The 27650-nt window shown below is 37.4% G+C and overlaps 3 protein-coding genes across 9 annotated transcripts in view; 2 read left to right on the forward strand and 1 right to left on the reverse strand.

Annotated features, from left to right (window-relative positions):
- Window positions 1–13615, forward strand: part of mnat1 (MNAT1 component of CDK activating kinase) — a 20693-nt gene extending 7078 nt beyond the window's left edge. For both annotated transcript variants that reach the window (XM_079635169.1, XM_079635170.1), the window contains exons 7-8: window positions 6204–6325; window positions 13475–13615. In XM_079635169.1, the coding sequence (XP_079491295.1) occupies window positions 6204–6325; window positions 13475–13589 (237 nt within the window). In that variant the 3' untranslated portion in view covers window positions 13590–13615. The remainder of the gene's footprint in view (window positions 1–6203; window positions 6326–13474) is intronic.
- Window positions 12174–17526, reverse strand: trmt5 (tRNA methyltransferase 5). 3 transcript variants are annotated; one of them, XM_079635163.1, is made up of 6 exons: window positions 17399–17478; window positions 16500–17134; window positions 14950–15074; window positions 14209–14863; window positions 13980–14073; window positions 12174–13583 (listed from the first exon to the last, which is right to left on the reverse strand). In XM_079635163.1, the coding sequence occupies exons 1-5, from the start codon at window positions 17413–17415 to the stop codon at window positions 14018–14020; spliced, it is 1488 nt and encodes a 495-aa protein (XP_079491289.1). In that variant the 5' UTR covers window positions 17416–17478; the 3' UTR covers window positions 12174–13583; window positions 13980–14017. The 3 variants fall into 3 exon arrangements, with proteins under 3 accessions (XP_079491289.1, XP_079491290.1, XP_079491288.1); XM_079635164.1 differs by lacking the exon at window positions 12174–13583 and having other exon boundaries at window positions 13586–14073; window positions 17445–17526; XM_079635162.1 differs by lacking the exon at window positions 12174–13583 and having other exon boundaries at window positions 13586–14073; window positions 17399–17484.
- Window positions 16513–27205, forward strand: slc38a6 (solute carrier family 38 member 6). Of its 4 annotated transcripts, none has more exons than XM_079635166.1 (17): window positions 16513–16639; window positions 17579–17775; window positions 18721–18842; window positions 19058–19131; window positions 19230–19282; window positions 19513–19552; window positions 20283–20361; window positions 22838–22920; window positions 23005–23063; window positions 23137–23196; window positions 23887–23937; window positions 24108–24187; window positions 24271–24371; window positions 25286–25410; window positions 25485–25629; window positions 25753–25847; window positions 26394–27205. In XM_079635166.1, the coding sequence occupies exons 2-17, from the start codon at window positions 17689–17691 to the stop codon at window positions 26475–26477; spliced, it is 1338 nt and encodes a 445-aa protein (XP_079491292.1). In that variant the 5' UTR covers window positions 16513–16639; window positions 17579–17688; the 3' UTR covers window positions 26478–27205. The 4 variants fall into 4 exon arrangements, with proteins under 4 accessions (XP_079491292.1, XP_079491291.1, XP_079491293.1 ...); XM_079635165.1 differs by having other exon boundaries at window positions 16621–16967; XM_079635167.1 differs by lacking the exon at window positions 16513–16639 and adding an exon at window positions 17394–17482.
- The last annotated feature ends 445 nt before the right edge of the window (window positions 27206–27650 follow it).

A 27650-nucleotide genomic window follows, 5' to 3' on the forward strand; every position in this document is an offset into this window, starting at 1 on the left:
TTAGTTCACCCAAAAATGAAAATAATGTCATTAATGACTCACCCTCATGTCGTTCTAAGCCCGTAAGACCTCCGTTCATCTTCGGAACACAGTTTAAGATATTTTAGATTTAGTCCGAGAGCTTTCTGTCCGTCCATTGAAACTGTATATACAGTATACTGTCCATGTCCATAAAGGTAATATAAACATCATCAAAGTAGTCCATGTGACATCAGTGGGTTAGTTAGAAGTTTTTGAAGCATCGAAAATACTTTTTGGTCCAAAAATTACACAAAATAAGACTTTATTCAGCATTGTATTCTCTCCCGGGTCTGTTGTCAATCTGCGTTCAGGACTCCGCAGTGACGCTGCTGACGTAAGACGCTGATGACGTGTTATCTGGTGCGCCCGAGCTTCGTTTACAGTCTGAGGGAGACGCACGCTATATTCAAGCTATTCTACATTGTTTGCGTGGATATCATTTTTTTAATGGTGCGTAAATGTGCATGTCGCGGATGAGACACTTTTACAGCGTGCGTTTCCCTCAGTCTATAAATGAAGCTCGGGCGCACCAGATAACACGTCATCAGCGTCTTACGCCATCAGCGTAACTGTGAAGGATTGACAACAGACCCGGGAGAGAATACAATGCTGAATAAAGTCTTATTTTGTGTTATTTTTGGACCAAAAAGTATTTTCGATGCTTCAAAAACTTCTAACTAACCCACTGATGTCACATGGACTACTTTGATGATGTTTTTATTACCTTTATGGACATGGACAGTATACTGTATATACAGCTTCAATGGACGGACAGAAAGTTCTCGGACTAAATCTAAAATATCTTAAACTGTGTTCCGAAGATGAACGGAGGTCTTACGGGCTTAGAACGACATGAGGGTGAGTCATTTATGACATTATTTTCATTTTTGGGTGAACTAACCCTTTAATATTATTAATATTCTTAAATTATATCATTAATACAAAATATTTATTTATAAAATTTTTATGTAATATATATAATTTATTTACATAATTGTGTTAAATTTACATCTTAAATGCTATTCATTTGTTTATAGACATCTAATGTAGCATCACATGCACGGTTACCTGTGTAACATTCATCACATTATACATGTGCTCTAGCTTCCACACAGACACACCAGCATGTTTGTATTAGCCAGTGTTTGAGTATGACGTGGGAGTGTGTGTGTGTTTATATCATTTTGTGGTGCGTCTGTGTTGTAAAGCAGGTAAAACAGGTTTGTTCTTTTTTTAAAAATCCCTTCAGCGGTCACTGCAAAGGACACAGACCTGAACCAACATGTCATGAATGTGTATGCAAACTTGAAGGAGGGGGGAGCAATACATCTTAAAAACTGCCGTTTGAGAGCAAAAACAGAAAGAGCGTGCACAATTGTGTGTGCGTTTGTGTATCCAAGTGCATATGTTTCCACAAATGTGTCTTGTGGTTGGCATGAAGAGATGACTGGTGTGTATGTTGGCATGGATCTCAGTACAGGGAGGATAGTACTGGCAAAAAAGTGTTTGTCAGCTTTAGATGGCTTTACACTACAAAGCAGGAGGCACGCTTATAGTTATATTTAACACACAGATGTTTCTGAGCTGTGCAGTTAAGCAATGTGTGTGTCCGTCTGACTTTTTGCAGGCAGATTCATACTCTGCATACATGTGGAGAGAGAGCCAGCAGGCTTTGAGATCAAAATAGTGTGTGTTACAGGGCATAGAGAGGGCATTGGCTCTCACACTTGTTACTTGAGCTCAGTTAATGCCAGCTGGAGGGTCCACAAAGCTCACTTTATCCCCACTGAACCTGTATGTGTGTTCACTAGTGTTACACGGGACATTCAGGACACATTCTCAGTGTGAATTCAGTGACTGATGATTATTTAGCTGTGAATAGGACAAGATATTTCAGATCATGTGATTATGAGTATATTTTGTTGTATTTGTGAGTGTTAATGTACAGTATGTGTGCTTTTGTGACATTTTTCTCTTGTGTCCCATGCAGAGCGGTGTGAGTGTGTGATCATTTTAAAATGTGCTGATCTGAGGTGTGTGTGTGTGTGTGTGTGTGTGTGTGTGTGTGTGTGTGTGTGTGTGTGTGTGTGTGTGTGTGTGTGTGTGTGTGTGTGTGTGTGTGTGTGTGTGTGTGTGTGTGTGTGTGTGTGTGTGTGAAGGTCAGCAGAGGTGCTGATAGACAGTTTATATTTGTTGACCTTGGAGCGTCCTAAAGAATTGCATAGTCAGAGTCCCGATGCTCTCTCCCGGCTTGATCCCCATGTGAAACAGAAACCTTTCGCCGTTCTCTCGCATTCCTCTCAATTTAACCATAAAAAACGACATGAAAACTACTTTTGTTAAAGCTTTTGTGGACAATCTTAGTTTGAGGAGGTTTTAGCAATAGTTATCAACAAAAAAGTATGTTGTACTGTAATACTGTATAGTTTAGATTTAAAGCAGTGTTTCTCAACCTCACAAAACATTTAAAGGGGTGCGCAAGATGAATTAAAATACATTTGTAATAATATATTAAAACGATCTAACTCTAATCTTAATAATAATGCTAAAAAAGCAGTCAGAACAAAATCAGGACATGTATATTACTCACTTGAGTTTTTTGTATGAATGAAGAGATCCCTGTGGATTTTTATTTACCGCTGAGCCTGAACCGCAGAATCAACAGGAGAAAGAATGAAAGATAATCTCTGTGTATTAAATGAATTACTGCACAGTACACAATACTATAAGAATGTTTTTTTTTCCCCGTCTCTGATAGACAACCATCTTCTCTTTCATTTTAAAAACATTCATTATATCTAGCCAAGTTTCACAGATAAGTTTCTCCTTACAGCAAATGAGAACTTCGCTAAGACCGGAAGAGTATGCCTGGAAGTAAACATGCACACACTCGCATCGCTGAAGCTCACAGGTGCCATCTTGTTTTTAGAGTTATGCATTTTTTATTTATCCCCCCTAAATGTTACATTAAAGTTAATTTAAATTTCAGTCATACAGTCATATGGCTCTTAAAGCTACAATATGTAAAAAAAAAAAAAAAATCGCCACTAGGGGTCGCAAACCTCTTACAATAACAAAGGCGTAGGTTGATCACGCAGTGATAAGCGGTGATAAGCATCTCACAAAACGCCACGCTGATATTATTGATCCTCGTTTTAGTTCTCCTTTTGTCCCAAAGTCTGCTTGCCATGGTCCATAATGTTTGAACGAAACAACAACAGCGTGCAGCTAGACGTTACACACTACACAGTTGTCCACGTCTGTCGCCATGGTTACTATGGCAGTACAAGCAGAAACCAGGGATAACGCGGATATTACACCATTGACAAGTAAACGGACGGGCACTTTTTAAAATTGTGAATTTCTCTGAATGTACAAATTCTTGGACACATTTAGGATAATGGAAGTACACAATTGAAAGAAAAATATAACACTGTGCAAGTGTTTTTTGGATATTTTGATACACAAATTTTTACATATTGTACCTTTAATGTCTAAGTGGGTGAATTTTTCTCCAAATAAGCTCCAAAGTAGACTACACTTTATTCTGATTATCAACTTGGCCAACAGTGCACAATAATACAAGGAGAATAGCCAATCATAACAGTAATTTAGATAAAGTCTTAAAGGTACAGTAACTAAAACTTTATTTTTTATTCTATTTAATTATGGTCGTTTTTAGTGCAAGAAACTTGAATGTTTTTTATTTTATTTTAATTAAATAAAAAGCTACAGAATTGTTTATAGTTTACGATTATATATCTGTTTTGGAAACAGAGCCTTCTTTTGGTCTTCTTCCCAAAATAAATATTAAGAAAGAATAGTTTATAACAGAATTTTCCAAATCCAGTCCACACATTCTGGTTGATACTTGTAGTTGAATGTTGGCAAGAAGCAAGTCAAACACACCTCAGAAATAATAACCCGTATTTGTTGGTTTGGTGAAGAAAATTATCACACCCACAGAATGAACAATCAAATGAGCCATTGCATCGTAGTGCCTTTTCTGTGCCAGTCAAAATGTTCTGTGCCTCCCAAGACAGAAGTCTAGAATGCAGAACCAGGGGAGATAGTTTATTTTAATAATGTAAAATTCTGGTCCACCTCGTAAAATGATGTTTATTGTGTGTTAATGTTAAACATACGGACTGATTCACTGCCCAGGCAGGGGTGAGGTTAAAACGCTGGACGGCACTGAATGTCGAAATGCTGCAGATATATGATTGATTTGAGCACAAGGCCCCGTTAAACAGTGTGTAACTGCTCGGAGTGAAACTCTGAATGCACCGACAACTGGAGGGGTGTTTCAGCTCAGGGATTTCCTTCCCTATCCACCCCCGCACAGTAATGAAGATGGATCGAGCCAGCAGCTCTGTTTTAGAGGCGCTAGGGAGGGAATATGTATCTATAGCCACTCAACATGCACAGCATCAGCAGCATTTCTTTATATATATATATATATATATCCACACACACACACACACACACACACACACACACACACACACACACACACACACTACACCTCAAGTTAATGTTGAGTGCAGATGTTTGAAGATTTTTGAGTTGGTGGATGCAGTAGTGGTTTACTGTGATGTGTGTGGTTGTGTGTGTGTGTCAGAGTTCTGAAGAGTTTTCCACTGGTATGAGGCTGTTGACAGGGGAATCTGTGATGGGATGGTGTGTATGTTGTGTTGACATGGAAATCTCTAGATTGTGTTTGTGTGTGAGATGTGAGTGAACTGATCAGCCTGTGTAGAATTTATGTATGTTATTTTGAGTTCATTATAAACTAAAAGTTTTTGGTGTGTGCAGAATGTTTAGGTGTTAAATTTGTAAATTTGGAGTGCTACATTCACTTTTTATGAACGTGTGTGTGCGTGCGTGCGCCCGTGTGTGTGTGTTTTTCCTGTGTCCAAAACAAGTAAAAATTGTTTTTGGTGAGTAAACAAAATGGCTTGCAGGCCAATAACTTATTTTAGAATAAAATAAAAAATTTGGGTCAGTTAATATTTTTATATATGTTTGAAAGATTTTTGTTATGCTCACCATGGCTGCATTTATTGATTAAAAATACAGTAAAAACAGTAAAATTTTAAGATATTATTACAATTTAAATTACTGTATTCTATTTTAATATTGTTTTAAAATGTTATTTATTCCCGTGATTTATATCCCAGTATTTAGTGTCACATGGTCCTTCAGACTAGAAAAATAAATAAATAATATATATATATATTAAATGCTCACACCTATATACAATAGGTATTAACATATCATAAAACTCCCCTCTAGTGCTAATTTTCACCCTCCGATTACTTTTATCTCTGTTGTTTCGCTCTCTTTTTCTCTCTTTGTTATGTCTTCCATTATTTTACTTTGCTGTTTTGTTGCTGTTTAAATGCATGCAGTACTTTCAGGCCAAAATAAAGAGAAGCTCTCCCATGGAAATTCCCTCCACACACACACTCACACTCCCTCCTTGCTGTGGTTTCTGTCTGTCTCCAGCAAGTTCAGTCTCCCGTGTGTGTGTGTGTGTGTGTGTGTGTGTGTGTGTGTGTGTTGGCAGTGAGTGATGTTGTCATACATCTTTAGATCCCCTGCTTGGATCTGGATCCATAGAGGGATGTGTGTGTGTGTGTGTGTGTGTGTGTGTGTTTGTTGAGCTAATGCATTTATGTGTGTGACTTCATCTTAGACAGAATGTCTGTTAGTTTTGTTTAAATGAGGTCATCTACATGAAATGTTCCATTTAAACTCTCAACTCAAATGGTAGTAAGTAAAACTTTAATCTGAAATAAATTAATAGAGTTAGTTATCAGAAAATGTAACAAAAAGTAATATATTTTGAATGTAACATTTTAAGGTGCTCTAAGCATTAATTTTTTTTTTTACTATGCATAAAATGTACCTACTTCCTCGATGGTTGTCATGGGAAATCACACTTGTCTCTGTTTTGGCCCTGTAAAACAAGTGTGAGAGGAGCGGCCCGTGCCTTTTTAGAACACTTAACCAATCAGAAGTGATCTCTGCCTGTCAATCAATGCACGTGTTCGGGTTGGAGGGTGGGGTTTTGGAGTGCAACTATCTACAATTTTGTTTTCATTGGCATTACAAAATCTGTGCATTTGTAGTGTTAAATAGTTCTAAAATGTGTCTTTCTGTCTGTATCTTTCTTTTAGGGTCAGACCGTGTCTTTGGCATCCGTGTCTCGTGTGGAGGAGGTGTTGTACGTCTATCAGCCTGTGTACATTGACACATACGGGCCACCCGTTCCAGAACTGGATCAGTTGGGCAGACAAGGGTAAGAATCACTTGCATTTTGTGATATATTATATTATATTATATTATTAATCAGTATGTTAGTAAATTAAAGGGTTCTTTTTTTCTTTTCTGTACCTTCTCTCTCTCCTTTCTGTCAGAGAGAATGCATGAGAATGCATTTTGACAGAGATAAATGACCCCTTATTCAAACAAATAAACCACATCTCCCATGGTGCACTGCTCCCAGGATAAACAGGAAGTCTGTTGACATTTTGCAATGCTTGCAGTTTCACGCTTCACTTAAGTTTGACTTTCTCTGTAAGACACACTCTCACTCTTTTCAAACCCACACAGTCTTTGAAGCTCTTTTAGTGATAGCATTAATGCAGTGATTTTCATTCTGAAAATCAATAAATTTCATTTCATATTTACTATACCCTATAGGGTATACCCCTATAATATAATATAATTTTTCTTAATAATCTCAACATATCTGCTCCCATAAGGGAACACACGCCATAATAAATAAGTTTTGATCAGTCTACTAATGACTACGCTCTTAGAAGAAAAGAGTCTCTTAGGAGTTAATTTTATGAATATAGTTTTAATTAATTAATTAATTTTGTTTTTAACTAATTTAAGTTCAATTAAATTTATCACTAGAAAAACCTGTTAAACATGAAAGTATAATGCAGTAATTTAAGACATTTTATATAGAACCTTTTTGGCATAAAATGTAAAATTGAGTCCAGAACCCTAGGGTTCTTTATAGACCTTATTAGTGTAGTATTAAAGGTATAGTTCACAAAAATGAAATTTCAGATGACGGAATGTTTGCTTTTTGGGTGAACTATCCCTTTAACAATGTTTAATTGTTTTGGAGAAAACTGCACTTTTAAATGCAATCCTAAGTTATACACTTTCATTTGAAGTCTATGGGGCAAAAATGCAACGATTGCCTCTGACTTTCATTGTAAGTGCGTTTCTGTCACAGATGCTGTTGACAAAGCTTAACTTGTATTGAACTCGCACACAGAGATAGATACACTGGAATCTTCATCTGAGGATCTTATGATGTGGTTTGAGCTGAAAAGCAGAAGACAGGAGAAGAAAAAGAGTGAGGGTTATGAAAAGGGACGATAGGGTGGATCACCCTCTCTTTGTTTCTTTTTCTCCGTCGCTCTGAAATCTCTGTTTTTGCATCAAAGAATTTGACCAGCTTCAGGCTTTTGAAGTCGAGAGCGGACAAGACTCTAAGTGTTTGTGTGTGTGAGGTTGACAGAGAGACAGATTGTTTTTTGCTATTTGTCTTAGTGTGTTTTGACAGCGAGTTATTGGAGATTTATGTTGGACTGGTTTGTGTTTTTGGAGGGTCATGTATGTATTCACTTCCTCCTCCTCCCCCCGGGGGCGAACCCCGTCCTATGTGTCCGTCCCTGGTCTGTACCTGTATAAATACAGATTGGGTGGGGCGTTTTATTAAAGACAGCTGTGTGTGTGTCTTGAAAGGAGGTGATTGGGTTGAAGTTTCCTTTTTTCTCCACACACACACAGTTTTCAAGTGCAGTCAGTCGCCTCTGTGTATATGTGTGTTGTATAAATAAAGGAATAGTTTGTCCCCCCGCTTTTTGAGAGATAATGCCCCTCTACTCTTACAATGTTGCATAAAATTACATTTCAAAGTTTGGCTGTACAAGGCCCCCTTGATGGATCAGTAATCTTCCATTCAAACACACTCAGGACACACACACATTTTCAGTCAGTGTTGAGTGATGTCTCTGGTGAGTTTGGAGGCATGTCTGCAGAGTTTTGGATAACGCAATTAGTTTAATAGACATTAGTTATTGGACAGGACAGAACTTGTCTGTGTTTATATTAATTGGGTGTTGTTAAAGTTATGAAATTATCCAAGTTGCATTACCATTAAAAATATATTTTTTAATGTTTTTGCTCTTCTGATCAAATAAATGCAACCTTTTTATTTATTTAAAGTAATTGTTTTCTATTTTAATATATTTTAAAATGTAATGTGTTCCCGTGATGGAAACCACTAGTGAAATTATTTATTTTGCATTATTTTCAAGTTTAATGCAGAGTTTATTCAAATGAATTTGTGAGTTTCAGAATTTCTCCGTAACATTTTCCTTTCATCGCCATGCCAATGTTTAGACTATAGAAACACACTTTGCCATACAGGAAGTCATCATGTCCCAGACAGGAAGTAATCCATCAGCAGGTCAGAAGAGGAAGCATGTGTGGACAGGGTCAGTAGCTTTATTGTGTTTTTCAACATAAATCTGGTTGATTATTGTTTATTTCACTAATAAACTACAAGAGCTATTGTGAATATAGCCATTTCTAATAGGAAACAGTTAAAACCTTATAATAAGTTACTACTTCATAAAAATATTAAGCATACATTTTGATCAGACATTATTTTTATTATTTTTTTAAGGTAATTCATTCAGGGTCATTATTCTGCTAGAAGATCTAGTTCATGACATATAAACATACCTAGTTTTTTAATAAGCTTTACATTGCAAAAAGAAAGGTGTTTCACATCATAACTGTTATGTAGTTTTAACTGTTTTATAAAATACTTGCCATTTCTAATGCGAATTAGTTCCCACTGTAAGAATGTAGGGTTAGAAGGGTCAGTGACTGCAGACACGTCTTCCATCTCTCGGTCGGTACGTTTTTTTTTGGAAACTGCATTTTGAGGGGCCTGATTTGAAATTTGCATATGCAAACAAGCCTAAAACAAAGATTCTGGCCTTGGCTTCAAGAGTAAATTTGGCTTGCAAATGGATCCTGTTTCTGAGGTAGCAAGAGAGAGTTAAACTTTAAAATCATACCCTGAGGGTAGATAATGGATAATGGATGGACAAACTAAACTTGTTCACCTTCTCTCTCTCTCAATCCACAGATTTGAGTGAATTTTGCATGTCACCATTGGTGTGGCTTTTCCTTTGTGCAAGGAATGCTCACAAACATTATCTCCTAAGCGTGTGTTTTCATTAGCCTCATTCTCTTTTCAACATAAACCATGATTTGTGTCTTCATGCATTTCGGACACACGCTGCCTTTGTAAACAGCAAATGTACCTTTGGACCAGTAGGTTTTAATGATGCATTATGCCCTGGAGGATCCCGGGTCAACTCTTGGCTCCTGCATAGATGAGTTTGCTCTCTGAACTCTGATGAGGATATTTGTGTTGTGGATGAGTTGTAGTTTGGTATATGTGTGTCTGACATAGCAGTGTGGGCAACCAGATCTGTTGTGAGGAATGTGTGTGTGACACTGACCCTGTTAAAATGACAGATTGTGCAGCAGCTGCTTGAGTTCCCTTTTTTTTTTTTTTTTTTTTTTTTTTTTAAAGGGGGACATTTCTGTAATGAATCCTGTACTCGGAAAGAGTTTGACACACACACCGATACCCCGATATCATCCATTTGACTACCGGGTACATGTGCAATTTCGACAACATGTTACTTGGTCTTATGAAGGATATTTCAGAGAGCTGGAGTCAGACAGCCAATAAAATCCTCCCAAACAATTTAGTAATTGTCATTAGTCACTTCTCAAACAAACTACCAATTTTCTTCTAAATCTTTTCTTTCTTTCGGTGAAACCGTTTCATTCATGCCAAATATATGAATTATTATTAACTTATTGTAATTACCCAAAATATATACAACTGTTCAAAAATGTGGACCCAGTAAGATTTTTTGGAAAGAAATGAATTAATACTTATATTCAGAGTTCTACATTGTTACAAAATTATTTTTAAAAAGGTTTCCAAAAATTATAAGCAGGACAACTGTTTAACATTGATACGTTTTTTTTAAGCACCAAATCAGCATATTAAAATGATTTCTGAAGGATCACGTGACACTGAAGACTGGAGTAATGATGCTGAAAATCCATCTTTGGCATCAATAAATTATATTTTTAAATATGTAAGGCAGGGATAGTGGAGGTAGACGACGTGAAGGCAAAGAACCACCCAATGCGGAGTGTGTGCAAATCGTTTAATGCACAGCTAGCCGTGGATTATCCCGCTTATACCATGGCCATTTGCCAGCATTGACAATTTAAAGCTGTTATTGATGTTTGCAGGTTAATATTTGATCAGAAGGGGAAAAATGGCGGTTATTTTCATTGTTAGAGCTAGTATTCTGCCTGCTTTGAATCAGACGCAGAGATAAAGTAATGCGCAACATTACATTTATTTGAATGAATGTATTATAGCATTTATTTGAATGAGAGAGAGAGAGAGAGAGAGACATTCAGTCTATTCAGCCTCTCTAATAACAATGAAGCTGTGAATTTAATTAGGCTACTTCAAAAGCAGCAATATTACTGAGAAATAAAAATATAGCGATTCAGTAGCAAAGCTATTTTATTAATAAAAGTTGCGGGGCAGTTTTGATAAGTTTCTGTGCTCCTAAATGTTTATGTGCGTGCGCAGCGCGAACTCCAAGTGACGTGTGTGTGTTTGTGCTCCAATGAAAACATTGCATTAAGGTGATTAAACTGACTTGGTTTCATTGCATAGCTTCCAGCCAATCAGTAGCCTATTGAGTGTCAGACAGACCATGGTATAAATTTAAATAAAAAAACAGTGATTGCTATACTATTTTACAGTATTGCTGTTTTACTGTATTTGTGATAGAAATAAAATGCCTTGATGAGTATAAAAGCTTCTTTAAAAGCTTCTTTCTTTGGTGGTTTATCTTCTTATGTTATGGCCGTGGGTGAGAAATTTGGGTGTAGTATTTGATAAAGCTTTAAAATTTGAGAGGCAAATAAATTCAGTAGTGAAATCCTGCTTTTTTCAGCTAAGATTACTATCAAAAGTAAAGACATTTCTCTCTTTTAATAATTTCGAAAAAGTAATACATGCATTTATCTTTTCTAGGCTGGATTATTGTAACTCTCATGCTGGGACTAGCCATTCAGCAATGTCACGACTTCAATTAGTACAAAATGCGGCAGCTAGACTTCTGACGGGTGCAAAAAAACGGAATCATATCACGCCAATTTTACGCTCCTTACACTGGTTGCCAGTGCGTTATAGAGTGGAGTATAAACTTTTAATTTTTGTGTACAAATCTCTAAATAATCTGGCTCCACCATATTTGTCTGCCCTATTGACTGAGCATCATCTGACTAGATCACTACGGTCATCAAATCAGAGACTCCTATCTATCCCTAAGTCAAAACTTAAGTCTAGGGGGGACCGTGCCTTTCCTGTGGTTGGTCCCAGACTATGGAATGATTTGCCGATTTCAATTAGAGTGGCCACTTTGTTATTTGTTTTTAAATCAAAGCTAAAAACACTTTTATTGGACAAGGCATTTAACACATGATAAAGCATTATTCAATTCTATCTCATCATTTTAAATGGGTGAAGCACTTATCTTATAGTATTCTATTTAAATGTATACCTGTACTGTTGTTGTTTTGTTGTTTGTTCTTATGATTTTTATTAATATTGTAAAGCACATTGGACAATGTAAATTGTATTTAATTGTGCTATATAAATAAATTACCATACCATTAAAAAAAAACAATAATTTTAACAGTTGTGTACGTTTTTTAATAACTACAAACCAACATTTGGTTGCAAACAAGCTAGATGTATTCATTAACTATCCAAGTGTTTTGTTTTATTACTATTATGTATTTTTTGTTTGTTTGTTTTTTATTGCTGTATTGTCCCATGTGTTTAACAGTTTTGCAAAAATGTTTGTCAAAATTACAGCCATTTTTAATTTAAAATGGCTCTTAGTTTTTAAGTTTATCCATCTGAGGTGGACATACAACATTGTCTGAAAGGTCAAGCACTTTCATGTTGAATAAGAAAATGTTTTTTTTTGTTATTTCAAACATCCTAACCAGCATATAATTTTCTTGCTCTTAAGATTTCTGTTATTGTTCCGATCAGCAATGCTTTTATGACATGATTGTCTTGAGTACTTCGGGCAAAACTAAAAGCGAAAGAATCTGGATTAAATGTGATGACATTGATTCACTTGTGGAATTATGCGTGTGGTTTGTGGATTAATGATGGAGAAGCATTCTGTGTGCATTAGCTCATGGTCCAGCGCTTCGGTAATCTCTGTTTGTTTAGAAAACGTGTGAAGCTGAGAGGAGCTTAAGTGTTTCTGATGATACCTGACCCGCTCGATCCCTCTCTCTCTTTCCATCGTTCTCTTCCTCTCACTGTAGTATCAGTTTACATGTAATTTTCAGTTCTCTCATAATGAATGGCCGCTGTGGACTCCAGCTGCTGGAGTGTTTTGAGGATGCTGCTGGGCTAGTGTGAGATCTCAGAGTCTCACCCACAAGCATTAGTTTCTGATGTTCTAGTGGTTTGTGGGTAACAGGCAGTTGTTGATTTGGCGAAAAATATATGGATAAAGATTAATATTTTAGTTATGTAAAGCAGCTACATTCTTGCATATTTTGTGGCTTAAAGGGAAAGTTCACCCAAAAATTCTGTCATTTACTCACCAGCTGAATTTCTTTCTTCTGCTGAACACAAAATTCAATGGGGTCCATCAACTGTTTGGTTACAGATGTTCTTTTTATTTATCTTCTATTGTGATCAGCAGAAGATATAGAAACTCATACATGTTCGAAACAACAAGAGGGTGTGTAAGTAATGACAGAATTGTCTGTCCCTTTAAGTAATATTTTTACCAAACAATCAGCATTTTATAATGATTTCTGAAGGACTGGCTGCTTTTGTCAAGGACTTTATCAGAAAAACTGTCACAGGAATAAATTACATTTTAAAATTTATTAAAATAGGAATTTTCATTTTAAATTATAATATTTCTCAACAATACTGTTTTTACTGTATTTTTGATCAAATAAATCCAGCCTGGGTGAGCATAAGAGATTTTCATTTAAAAGCATTAAAACAATCTTACCGACCCCAACCTTTTAAATGGAAGTGTATTATGTTACATTACATGCACAGTGTAATTCTAGTAACTACAGTTGGCATTTTATTTTTTATTTAAAAAGGAAATTTGTAATGATTGTGAAATCCATGAATGTAAAACAATAGAGCTGCTCCCTCTAGAGGATTAACCAGATTATAGTCAGAAGCCATTATTTTGGAAACTACTGTTAAACTAACCACTGTTATAGCTAATCGTCCTCTCTCTGTGTGCAGGTATCTGAATCATGTGCGCACAGCGTCTCCTCAGGATCAGGCTGGTGGTTATACATCAGGACTGGCCTGCCATCGCGCTATCCAGGACGCTTTCAGTGGCCTCTTCCTCCTGTGATTTTACAAAACTAGTCACTTCCACGCCACCTTTCACCAGTCTACCTAAAGACTCACTCAGCAAAGAGAAAGGCTGCGAGTGTTTGGATGCATGGGAAAGATTCCTGTGAAGGACTTTGTGAATACGGCCCCTTCAGAAGGCCAGGTTCAGAATATTATGAAGTTTATGTTGACATAACCATAAACAAGCTTTAATAGATGTACAGATATTTTTGTTGATCAGTTTTGTTATTTTTGTAATGCTGCTTCAGTTAAATAAACACACACAAAAAAATATATTTGTGTCAATGTTGGTTGCGTGATCGTCTCAAAGAAATGCAACAGCATTCACCCGACATGGAATGATAATTTATTTTAAAAAAATTAAAAGAACAACAAACTAAATACTAACCATTTTAACAGGCAAATTAACACAAACACTGAGTTTATTCAGTCTGCCAAATCCTCACACTTCTGTTTCTTGGGACACGGCTCCTCTGAACCGTCTATGGAGGAAAAGAGACATTTTAGTACAGCAGAAATGACCCGCCATCACTACAGCATGGTGTGTATGTCTTTGTCTAAATTTCATGTTTTAATACTGCTGCCAAATGACACTAGTGAGTGTGATAGTCTCTTACCTCTGTCTTGGGTGTGTGTGGCGTACAGGACCCCTCTCGGCAGGGTAAAACTCACACACATCATCTCCTTATTAGGTGCCACGTTCCTCACCAGGTGTACAGAACACTGTCCTTGCAGGGAAATCTTTAAACTCGCCTCTGCCCGCTCCACTACATCCCTCTGAGCGTCATCTTCCTTGGAGAACCCGTAGCAATGAACCCGAGGCAGGTTGTCGTCCTGGCGGGAAAGAGTCTGGTCTGGCTCCGGACCCAGCAGACCTCTGAAAGCATCAAGGAACTCGAGAGCCAGTGCGGGGAGATTCATCACCACATGAATCTTTTGCGATCCCTTCATTAGAGTAGGCAGGCGCTCCCGGACCGGTCCCCGAATGAAGTCCCGTCCATCCATGTTAAATGAGGTTATCTTTCGGTCGACCTTGTTGAGCTTAGCATTGTGCTGGAGCCAACGGAAGGAATCCGGGTTCAAGTCGTTGGCAAGGACCTCGCTGCCTCGACGGGCCGCTGGGATCGCGAACGGACCGACCCCGGCGAAAACGTCTACTACAGTATCGCCACGCTGAAGGAGGGCAACGATGCGCTCGTGTTCGGTGCTCAGTCGGGGGTTCCAGTACACTCGAGAGAAATCAAACTCGTATAATACACCATTCTCCCGTACCTGAGAGGGAAAAAAAGGTAGATTACAGTCAGATGTATCTTTAATAATTAATGTTTACGCTGAATCCATAAATTAGGTGAACTCACCTTTGCCACCATGTTACTCTCGCCTGCCAAAACCTCCATTTGGAAGTTCCTGTAAGTGGAATCAATGGTGTTGGTCTTGTTGACCACACAGGTAATGCCGGGGTTCTTATCTATGATTACTTGACCTGGAACAAAACACAAAGTCTGTTGGTGGCAAAACACCTTGGCAAATGATTTCATGATTGCTCATTACTGTAGAGTCAAATAGAATCTTTATTGCAGAATCAAATCTCTGCCACAATAGTCTTGAAAAGACAACACAGATTTAAACTTCAAGGGATCGGTCACCCAAAAATGAAAATTCTGTCATAATTTACACACCTTCATGTCGTTCCAAAGCAGAATTATTATTAACTAAAACTATTAAAACCATTTTTGTTCGAATTTTTAGTGCCCTGGCAACTACTGAAAATAACTAAAAACTAAGTAAAAATAAACAAAACCAAAAAATTAGAAGGTTACACTTTATTTCGAGTCCACTATAGACATTCTACTAACTATAAGTAACTTTTCAACAACATGTCAACTTACTCTCAATAAGAGTATTAGTAGACAATCAGTTGACTGGTAGGTTGTGGTTAGGTGTTCGGGTTAGTAGATAAATTGACTTGTAGTTGCCAAGTTACTTATAGTCAGTAGAATGTCTGTTAGGGGACCAACAAAACAAAGTGTTAGCAGATATTAAGCAGACAGTCTATTAATACTCTAATGACAGTTAGTTGACATGTAGTTGCAAAGTTACTTATAGTTAGTAGAATGTCTAAAGTGGACTATCGAAATAAAGTGTTACCAATTAGAATAAAAAAAAACCTAACAAAAATTACAATGGCATCTAAGAAAACTACAAAAAATTTAACTAAAAATAAAAGCTATTTCAATATACCAAAAAATGAACATTCTGTCATTAATTACTCACCATGTTGTTCCAAACCTGTAAGACTTTTGTTCACCTTCGGAACGCAAATGAAGATCTTTGTGATGAAATCTGAGAGCTTTCTGTCCGTCCATTGCAACTTACACTTTGACAATATGAATTGAGCAGTTTAATCCAGATTTTCTAAAGAGACCATCGCTTTATATGATGAAGATTAAATGTAGGCTTTTATTCATATATAAACATTCACACATCAGTTGTGGTAAATGGAAGCTCAAGCATGTTCGCGAGAACCAATCAGGTTCATTCTCGTGTTATGCAGCACGTTTGAGCTTCAGCAAGAGGTTTGTTCTTGGGCATCAAGCAGGTTTGGTTGAGCTTCTGTTTATGTTCACTGATCAATGTATATATGTGAATAAAAGCCTACATTCAATTTGTTCATCATATCAAATTTTGTCATCATATGAAGTTCATCATATGAACTTTTTGATACAATATAATTTATATCATTTGTATAGCTGTCTATGGAGAGACAGAAAGCTCTCATTTGTGTTCAGAAGATGAGCGAAAGTCGTACAGGTTTGGGACAACATGAAGGGGAGTAATTAATGACAGAATTTTTGGGTGAACTATCCCTTTACGGTGATTTCTTGGATCATTTATTATCTCTTCATACCAATCAGCTTTTTGTAGGGGAGCTGGTGGTCTCTCAGGTTCATGTGTGCTATGTGGCCCACTCTGCTAAATCCTGACGTCACATCTTGTCCTTCAGGAAGTACAGCTCGCAGTATCTCTTCACTCTTAAGGTTCTCATAGGTGAGTTTCAGTTCGTATCTCTGGATCTCCTGAGGCACCCCATACGCTTTCAGAGCTTCTGCCTCCTCGCTGCCGAACGAATCTGTGAATGTAATGCTGTTCGGATCCAATAGCATCAGCCGATGTTCTCCATTACCACAATCTTTATTACCATCTTCTTTGTGTTCATCCACGACCCGTTTGAGTCCTGGCCTCTGTAGTGCCACTTTCTTCAAACTCTTCACTAATTTGTTGAGAACGTTGGTTGGTATCCGTATGGCAGGAACGCTGACTGTCTGACTGAAAGCAGCCCGGTCCAGTTCTGTCATTCCTCGGACTGTGGGAGGAGGTTTGTAGAGCCCCAGATCAGTTGATGTCTGGGGTTGGTCAGGCATGGCTTTCTGATAATGGACCGCAGTGAAAAACTGGAGGGAAATTCTTGCAAATTGGTTTAAATTCTGAGGCAGAGAGATACAACTGTGATGTTTCTGCACAAGGAACAAAAGTCTGCCAGATCTGTTGGGCATGAGAGAGAGGGAGAGAAAGAAAGGTCATGCCTGTATAAAAGTTTCTAATGAAAAAAAAACATTTACAACCTTTTCGTGAATGCATAGACTAGGCTACACCTAAGAGTCTAAATAAATCCCCGTTTCTAGCAGCAGACTGTTATCTAACGTTACGCCTGATAATAAACTACACGATTATCTGTTTAGCCACACAGCTTAAACCATGTTATTCAACAAATAACCCTACATTTAATCTTATATACTAACAGCTCACCCTCTCCAGACTGCCATGCGAACACGCTTTTACATTGAGTACGTACGTCATTTCTGAGCGACCGAGACTTTGGCTGTGCTAGAGGTGATTGGTCTGTGAGGTGCATTATAAAAGACATGTGACCGATCGTCAATAATCACGTGAACAGGGATGTTTATGTTTGCTTGTGTTTCTGTGAAGCCGGTGGTGTGAGAGCCGGGCACATGTACTGACGGACCCAGCGGTGTCTAAGAGCGGATGGCCGGCTTTCGGTCATTGCAGAAGAGTAAAGCGACACTACACGGTGGAACATGGGGGAAAGCGGCGCAAGCTACCGCGCGCTGACGGGGAGCGAGTATGAGCCCATCGGAGAGGAGAGGAGACCGCTGTTAGCCCAGGTAAACCACAGCCAGTCAGTCATTGCTCAGTTACAGAAATAAGGAGAAGAACCAGAACAAGAAGAACGAAAGGGCTGTATTTTCTGTCCCGCATTAAAATGTGTAAATAATGACTAACAATTAACTTACTATGATACTTCGGTTTATTTTTTTATGATGTTTATAAACTATAGCACATATAAACAATTTTGTATTATCATGATGTATGGAAGCCCATTTTCACCACATGAGAATTATGATATAATAAGTGGGAAATATTAGATTATAAGTGAAATTATGGGACAATGATATAGAATCTCACATTTTCTGTAAAAACTTTGACTTTTTATCCCATAATTGTCATAATTTATGTCATAATTAACTTTGTGTCTCGTAATTGTGACTTATCTTATCATAATGTAGACTTTTTGGGTCATAATTATGATTTATCTTTGTCTGATAGAATGTTTAAAATTAAGACTCTTTTTGATGGGTCAATATTCATTTTGATAATAATAAGTTTATTTTTTTTAGCACAGTAAACAATGTACAAAGTGCTTTGCAGTGCCATAAATGAATACAATTTATGTGACATGTCAAAGTAAATAAATGTGCATTATTAAAGTAAATCCAGTCTAAACTTCACATTCACAGTGCTGTTCTAGTTTTATAAAGCTGTGCTGGAAATGGATAGAGTATGTGTATTTCACAATCGCATCAGGTCATCTTTCACATTCTAGTCATTTTCACATCACATGCTGATATTATGCAATTTTATTGTCTTTGCTTGCAAAGATTTCGCTTCCCTTTGTGCTTTCAGTAATGCAGTGTGTAAGCAGACAATAATGACATTCATGGTGCATCCTTTGTCTCTTCCCTAAAGTCCATGATTAACTTAGCCTTAGTTTGTTCCAGTGTGAGCTGCGCTGTCATGTTTAATTTCTGATGCATTTATCTTCCTCACAGGATGTTCAGGTTAGAGGTGCGTCCTTCATGTCTTCTGCCTTTAATCTGATGAATGCTATCATGGGTAGTGGCATCCTGGGTCTCTCGTATGCCATGGCCAATACGGGCATTATCGGATTCAGGTACACACAACACACACACTGTTCCAGATTCAATACAAGTTCAGCTTTGTTGACAACATTTGTGGTATAATGTTGATTACCACAGAAAATGAGATGCATGCATCCCTTTTTTTTAAGCAAAAAGTACAGTTGCAGTAAGGCACGTACAATGAACAATCCTTTGAGCTTGAAGATCAGGTGTTTATTCAACTCTGCATGACATGTGTTCTTCACAGTATTCTGTTGCTCGTGGTCTCCAGTTTGGCTGTTTATTCTATCCATCTCCTGCTGCTCCTCTGTGACAAGACAGGTAATCTCAACTCTCACTTTTGACCTCTTCTTTACTCACTCCTGTTTACCGATTGTACATTGTAACCGATCACTATTGCATATGTTCATGTATGTTAGGCATCAACTCTTATGAAGCACTTGGAGAGGAAGCCTTCAACAGACCTGGCAAGGTTGGTTCATTTCACAGATCTAATACCTAGCTCTATTTATTTGATTTTGTCTTTGTCTTAAGATTGCCTGCTTTTAATTTGGAATAATGCACTGCTATGTTTCATTTTGTTATATGAATAAATAACTCATCATTCTCGTCATACAAGTACTCATCATAACTGAATTCACTATAGATGTGAAATAGGTCTTGTTATTCCTGTAAAACACGTCTTTCTTATGTTTTGTGCAGATTCTGGTGGCCTGTACTATTCTCATTCAGAACATTGGCGGTGAGCTTTTCACTTTCACTTTTTATTTAGATGGTTAAATAATATTACTTAATATAGTTCATATAGATAAAATCATGTAATTAAATGTTAACCTGGTACCCCAGAGGCAGAGAGTCTGCTACCTCTTTCTCTTTCGCTCCCCCTTTCTCTTTCTCTTTTTCTCTCTCTCTCTATCTCTATCTCTCTCTCTCTATCTCTCTGAACATTTTATTGGGAGGATATATGACTTTTATTTATGTATTGCCAAAGAAGTTAGCATAGCAGGTTAACCTCTGAACAACAGCTATACTAAAGAATGGTGTAAAGTGAATATGGAAATTAAAACTGTTTCTTCTCTTTCTTTCTGTCTTTCACTCCGCACTACTCACTGTGAACTCTAGTGAGTATTCTGTGTGTTGTGTGGTGTTTAGTAGCAGTAAAACAGACTGTCTAATTAATCTACCATAATGACTTAACAGTCATTTCATCTCACTTTTACATTGTCTTTAGAATGGCAGCAAGTGTCTGACTGCAGTCAGGCTTAATATCTGTGTGTGTATATATGACCATGTGATATTAATTTGTGGCTGTTAGTGTTAGTTCAGAGTATGTTGACCTCAGACTGTCAGTGGTTTGGCTTTTCAGAGTGGATTTGTGCGTGTGCGTGAGATTGCATTATGAGCTGTTATAGTGCATGTAAGAGGTGTTGTATAACATGTATTTATAATGTGCTGTCCTTCTCTTTCTTTAGCCATGTCCAGCTACTTGTTCATCTTGAAAACTGAAATGCCTGCGGCCATCACCGGCTTCATGAGCACAGAGAGTTCTGGGTAAATAAATATATTCGGGCCTTACCACACCCTCACACCCCTTCTAATAATGTGCAATGCAAGTTCAAATCATGCTAAATGTTTAAAATGAGCATAACAAAAAGTAGAAACCAAACAACTCCAAAATGACACCATGAACAAGACATTTTGTTGGAACAACTCAGATTAAAATGAAAGAAAAGTATCTAATAAAGATACCTTTAGGCAAGGACACAATACATTTTTATTTGACGATACATAGATTAAAAGTGGCAGTAAAAACTTTTATAATGTTACAAAAGATTTCTGTTTTTTTTTAGCTTTATATATATCACATAATCATAAAGAGATAAATGTATCATGGTTTCCACTAAAATATTAAGAAGTACCCGAAACTTTTGAATGGTATCATATATGGTTTATCAGAACAAATATGATTTACATCTGAATTTAGTGTGTTAGAATTGATACTAAAACAGAATCTGGCTGAATCCACAGAAAAATCCACGGGGAGAGACAAAATAGAAACACGATTCATGAAGAGGGATAGAAAGGGACACTTTCACACAGGATCATTCACTCACTCTGCCTTTAAGCGAGTTTCCAAAAGAGAAAGTATTCCTGAGTAAGAATGTAACGGTCATTATTTTATTAGCCGCTGTGGTTTGACTGTGCCCCGTCCCCACACAGCTGGTTTGCATTACAGGTCCGTTCACGTAAATCTCGCACACATGTTCTGCCAATGAGAGCCCAAGATTCCCTTCACCAGCACAATTACTGTGACCAGACCCAGACACACACAAACATTACTACTCTCTCTCTCTGGGAGGAGCAAAAATCACAACCCGGCCACAGTATACACACTTGAAACTGTAGTCATTTACTGTAAAATAACATTATTCTTTCAGTGGAGTAATTTATCTTCATTTCTGCAAGCGGGTCAGCTGGGCTGTCTAGTACCTCCCTGTTTTTAAGAGAGAACCACAGGAGATCTCTCATAAACACCAACCTGTTAAAGATTCAGTCTCTCAGTTCTCAATCATAATTTTTAGTTTTAAAGTACTCCGTTTAATATTGGCAAAGCATCAATACACATACTGTTCCTTGATATTTTTCATATTTCTGTGGAAACCTTGATGTTTTTTTTTTTTCAGGACTATCCGTTTATCATCTATCTATCTGTATTAAATTGATCAAAAGTGACAAAAGATGTTAGGAAAATTTCTATTTCAAATAAATGTTGTTCTATTGAACTTGAACTTCAGGATTTAGCATTACGCTTTGTATCAGTAGAAAACCTGTAGTATTTTGAAATTACCGTGCTTCCCTCCCTCATATCCCCCTAAAAGAAGAGATTTATGTATTTTTTGTCTGTAAAAAATCCTCCGATGACGCATAATGGCGATTTTTGCGTCATTGAGGATTTTTTGGCCAGAGGCTAAAAACTACAGCCAGTAGAAGGCGCTAGATCTGCATGTTTTCAACCCGCCCATAGAGGGTGGGATCTCACTCACAGAATGTACAAATAATGTCAGACATCTTTTTTTGGAAGCTAAGCTAACAGGTTCTTATTCTGTGGAGTAGTAGGGGTTACCATCCTCTTTTTCCCGGACATGTCCAGCCGTCGTCCAAAATGTCTGGGATTCGGCTTTTGCTTTCTGCAGTCTCCATTCATTGTTTACATGCACACCTTTTGTTTCAATCTAACTGAATTAATTCCGATTGGTGAATCTGAATGTAGTGTTTACATGAACGCTAAACAAATGATGGGTTGATGTGCGTTTTAACATTAAGGAAATTCACGCTCCTCCGTGAGAGATACGAGACCGGTGCGTCTCACAGGTGCCGCTCATCAGTAATCACGCCACCGGCCCTGCGTCGTTCTCCTGCGGCCCTCAGTCTCGTCCTGCTCGCCACTGTAAACATAATGAATGGCGACTGTAGAACGCAAAAGCCGAATCCCGGAGATTTTGGGCGGTCTCGAAATCCCGGGCAGACTCGTCACGGAGACTCACTAGTAGCCTAGCCTTGTTGTTTAACTGCGCTCTCTTACCGGTAGGCATGGTCTCAGGGCAGTGAAGCAAGTGCATTCTGGGGGAGTTGTCTTTCATCCACATGAGCCACAAATACATTTTCTGGCTTTTCTCAGTCTAGAAGGCTCCAAATTCAAAAATAATTTCACATTTCTACTACATAAATGACCCATTTTAAATACACATTCATCTTTACAGAGGTGAAGTATCCCTTTAAGCAGCACCGCTTTTTTAACTTTGACAATAACAATAAGAGTAGGAATATGTTTTTTGCGCAGCAAATATTAGAATTATTTCTAAAGAATTATGTAAGTTTCCAATATTACTGTTTTACTGTACTTTTGTTTAAATAAATGAGCATAAGAGACTTCTTAATAAAATGAGACAAATATTCCCGACCCCAAAATCTTTAAATGTGTGCATCATCTTCATTTTGTCATGGATTTATTTTCTGTCCTCCATAGAAAGTGGTTTGAGAATGGCGTTATCCTACTGATTTTAGTCACTGTAATTGTAGTGTTGCCATTGGCTCTACTTCCAAAGATTGGTGAGTATCATCAGGGTTTGTTTTTCTCAATATTGTTTATGTGTGTGAGAGAAAGCATATATTTGGTTTCTGTCTTCTCCTCAGGTTTCCTGGGATACACCAGCAGTATTGCATTCATATTCATGTTGTTCTTCACTGTGGTGGTGAGTTGAGTCTCTCTATTTATCTGTCTGTCTCTCTATCTTCCCCATGTTGATGTTTTCATCTCTCTCACAGGTGGTGGTGAAAAAATGGTCCATTCCCTGTCCGCTACCATTGAACTCCACTATGAGCCTGGTAAAGACCACACGCACGCCCTTGCCTAATACACCCCAAATTAATACCTAAAACCCAACTTGGGCAGCTGCAGAATAATAGACTTCAGTGTAACCCATCTAAAACCTTAATTTTCATTACTACAGACAGGCTGTATGGAAACCCAAAATTATGAGATAGAAATTTGACATAAAAGTTGAAATTTACATACTTTAACTTAAAATTGAGACTCAAGACATATACTAAATCATAATTTTTAGATTAAAAGGTCATAACTATGAGATTAAAAAGTCAAAATCTTGACAAGTAAAATTTATGAAAGTCATAATTTTGACTTTCTCATTTGAACATTTTAAACTTATAATTGATTTGCCACAATTTTGAGTTATGTCGTATAAAAATGTACCAAAGCATGCTTTTTTTCGTATGTAGCGGATATAAGCTTCCTTACTAAAGACATTTTTTAAATCTCAGATATTTTGTGCAGTACGTTTGGATCCAACCCTTCAGAAACAGGAAGTAGCATTGTTTTAATAAGGGATGTGACCTTTGAACCTCTTGACCCAGAGGTCAAACCTTTACTTCCCGATATTCAGCTACAGATACTGTAATCTAAATATCAGAAAGTAGTTTTTCATTCTGTTCCTGTCCTGATTTCATTCTAATCTTCATATTCACATCAACTTCACATTTTGTTTTTTCTATCCACAGAGCTTAAATACCTCAGAGTGCACCCCACAACTGTTTGTGATCTCTAGTAAGGTGAGTGTGTGTGTGTGTGTGTGTGTGTTTTCCTGAGAAAGGAGAGCTATGTTTTGATTTAAACACCGCCTTGCATGACTATTAGAAACCCAAATATTAGTTGTAATATTATAGCATAACCGCGCACACATCAGGAGGGTGAGAAATGACTGTGTGTGTGCGCATTGCAGAGCGCTTATGCTGTCCCAACAATGGCTTTCTCCTTCCTGTGCCATACGGCGGTTTTACCCATTTACTGCGAGTTACACAGGTCAGTGCACTCAGTTCTTTCTGAGCATCTGCCACATATATAGTATATTGTTGCCTTATTGTGTGAATATGTGTGTTTTTCAGACCCACAAAACGGAGAATGCAGAATGTGACAAATGTCAGCATCTCTCTTAGTTTCGTGGTGTATCTGATCTCTGCTCTTTTTGGATACCTCACCTTCTATAGTAAGAACATTGCTCAAGCTGCACAACAAGATGCTCAAAGTGTTTGTTTTGTGTGTTAATCCTGCTCTTGGAGATCGACCTTCATGCAGAGTTTAGCTTCATCCCTCTATTGTATTCCACAATGCACCGCTTGACGTGACATTTTTAGTGTTTTAAAAGAGCTGGAAGTAAACAGACCCTGACCATTATTTTAAATCCAACAAATGTGAAATTACCATTTTTATTTTGGAGATTATAACTAGACTTACTGAATGCAGTTTCTTTAATAAATAAAAAATTTAATTACCAAAAATCTCAAATTCACCTGTTGCAATGTGAGCAAACCATCAGTAATTACACTGGTTAAAGTTTAACAAACCTAAACTTCACAGAATTTTGAATCATAATCAAGTGTCATTTGCTCATGTAACAGACTGCACTGGTTGTACTGTATGTTTTTGATTCACTAAAAATAACCGGTTCGTAAGAGTTATTTGTACATTAATAGTACTTCACTGTGTTTGCTTTAGTGTGCATACAGTTAAGACAACTCAATAGAATGATTTCCATGCCATTATTTTGCAGTAAACCATCTTTCTTTTGATTTCACATTCAATTCAGACTGCAAATGCACATTAACAACTGGAGAAAACATGATCCCCTTTGAAACACTAACATTTGAAAAGTTGTTTTACGGTTTCACAAAGTATCTTTAAAAATTTGATGAGAGCCAGTGTATACTAATTAGTATTCTAATATTCCAATATGAATAAAGCCCATGATTAGCTGCATATGAGGGGTGTTTGGTTAGTGTTTTTGTTTCTAGGTAGACCCCTGGATTATAATCTTTACTGTTTCAATTCAGTGCTCTTTGGAGTAATCTGTTAATGGCGAAGAAAAATGTATTGATCTGATATAACATTCATAATCCGCAGCACATGTGGAATCAGAGCTGTTGCTAGGATACGACACCTACCTACCGCGGGATGTTTTGGTGATGTCAGTGCGTCTCGCGATTCTATTGGCCGTTCTGCTCACTGTGCCGCTCATTCACTTCCCAGTAAGTCAAACACCAGACTGTGAACTATTTAAATAAGAAATTCAGAAAACATATCCTCCCTTTCTTTCTCTCAGGCACGTAAAGCGTTGTTGATGTTATGCAAGAGAGAGAGGGAGTTCTCCTGGTGCTCTCATTCACTTTCGTGTATTTTCATCCTCACTCTTGTGCTGCTGCTTGCTATTTTCGTCCCTGACATCAGGAATGTCTTTGGTGTGGTCGGTGAGTGTTTGTCCATACGTGCTCTGTATGTGCTTGACTGTTAAATTCACAGCTCAACAGTTGCTCAGGTATGTTTATATTGTGTGTGTGTGTGTCTGCATACCTTTTCATATGTGATTCCAGGTTCTACGACCTCCACATGTTTGCTGTTTGTGTATCCGGGAATGTTTTATTTGAGAATCAGCTCTGAGCCAATCAGATCTCTCAATTCAGCAGGGGTATCTAAAGTCTTGTATACATTCAGTACTACACGCATGAGTTGCTTTGCACTAGACTGTTAGTTCTGAGGGAATTTTACCCATTTGTTATACACTACTGTTAAAAAGTTTGGAGTTGGTAAGATTTTATGTTTTTAATTTGTTTTAATATGTCTGTGCCATTGTTTTGTCTCAAGATGCAGACCGGTACATGTTATTTTCTAACGCACGTTTATAATGCCCTAAAAGGCCTAATCCTGGCTTAATCTAAACCCTGTCTGTGAAACCAGACCTTCATTTTTTTTGTGAAAACAATGAAACAATTTTTCAGGATTCGTTGATGAATAGAAAGTTCAAAAGAACAGCATTTTTTTAAAATGGAAATCTTTTGTGACATTTATTAAAAAAATCAAAATGACCTCAAACTTTTGAGCGGTAGTGCACATTATGTCTGACTTTATGTTTTTGTAACGTTTTTTTTTTTTTACACTTGATGTGTTGATTATTATATCGCTTTCTTTAGTTTTTCTTTCCATAATCATCTTTTCCAACTTTCCTCTTTTCTAGGCAGTTTTTCTGCTGGTCATTGGCCTGGTTGTGGGTGTGCTGAGCCTGTGTGTCATCATTGTCTCCTGGGTTCAAGGTCCTTGACCTTTAACGTCATCATTGTGGGACACGTTGCATTGCACGAGTCGTGAGCTCAACACATCCTGCCTTGAAGAAGAACCTTATTTTACATGTTATACACCGGTCAGACTCTGTTTACTGGACCAAATGCTGCTTCAAGAAGGGAATCCTAATGAGATGAGCCAACTGTGCTCTTATGATACTCCTAATGTTCTTCTCACAATCCTGTAATGTCACTTGAATACTGAACAGAGGCTCAATCAAACCCACAATATCCAGTAAAGCAATGAAATGCATAGTAATCTATTCTGAATGTCTGAACGAATCCTGAGTTTGACAATCTTTGAATCAGACGGTTGCCGTGATCGGTGAAAAGGCAGATGAAACCAATGAATTTTTCAATAACTAAATATCTGCATAAATCTAATATCCACATTCAATGAATTGGAAAATTGTTCTGATCTGAAAAAAAAAAAAAAACTGATTTATTCACTATCTTTATATGGATTAGATTTTTGAAAACATTTCAGGGTATTTCTTCACCAACGCACTACCCAAAGATTTTTTTGTGATGATTGAAGTTTAGAACGTTTTTTTTTTCTTGCCATTTTAAATGTAAAAAAAGAATTAATAAATTTAAAATATATATTTGTTTGTTTGTTTTACCAATGAAAAGCTGTTTATATGTCCAAAAGCACAATTTTGATGTATTTTTTTACGTGGAATTAAATAAATAAAGGGAAATGCAAATTAAAACTTGTCTCACTGGCTTGTGTACTGTGGCATCTGGAATGGAGTCTGTGATCCATGTTTAGTCTAAGAGATCCAAGCATTACTGTGTGTTTTTGCTGGTTTGCATGTGCGAAAGATTGATAGACAGGCTGATTTTTCTTCATTGATTTGGACAGAGGGTTCTCTGTATGTCAGATAATGGAAAACAAATGCTCTGTGTGTGTGTGTGTGTGTGTGTGTGTGCAGTCTGTGGCCTTTGCTCTCTCCTGCTGTTTCTAATATGCTGCATTAGCTTGAGGGACCGCCCAAAGTAAGCCTGTCTGTAACACATTCACACACATGCAATCTCGCATTGGCTTACATCGAGTTGTGTTATTCCTGAGGTGTGTGAGTAATAAAGCATTGTGAAGCTCAGGCTGACGGTAAGATTTCAGCTGCAGGTAACAGATGTGGTCAGTGATAAGA

This window comes from Phoxinus phoxinus (assembly GCF_949152265.1).
Source record: "Phoxinus phoxinus genome assembly, chromosome: 14".
NCBI lineage: Eukaryota > Metazoa > Chordata > Actinopteri > Cypriniformes > Leuciscidae > Phoxinus > Phoxinus phoxinus.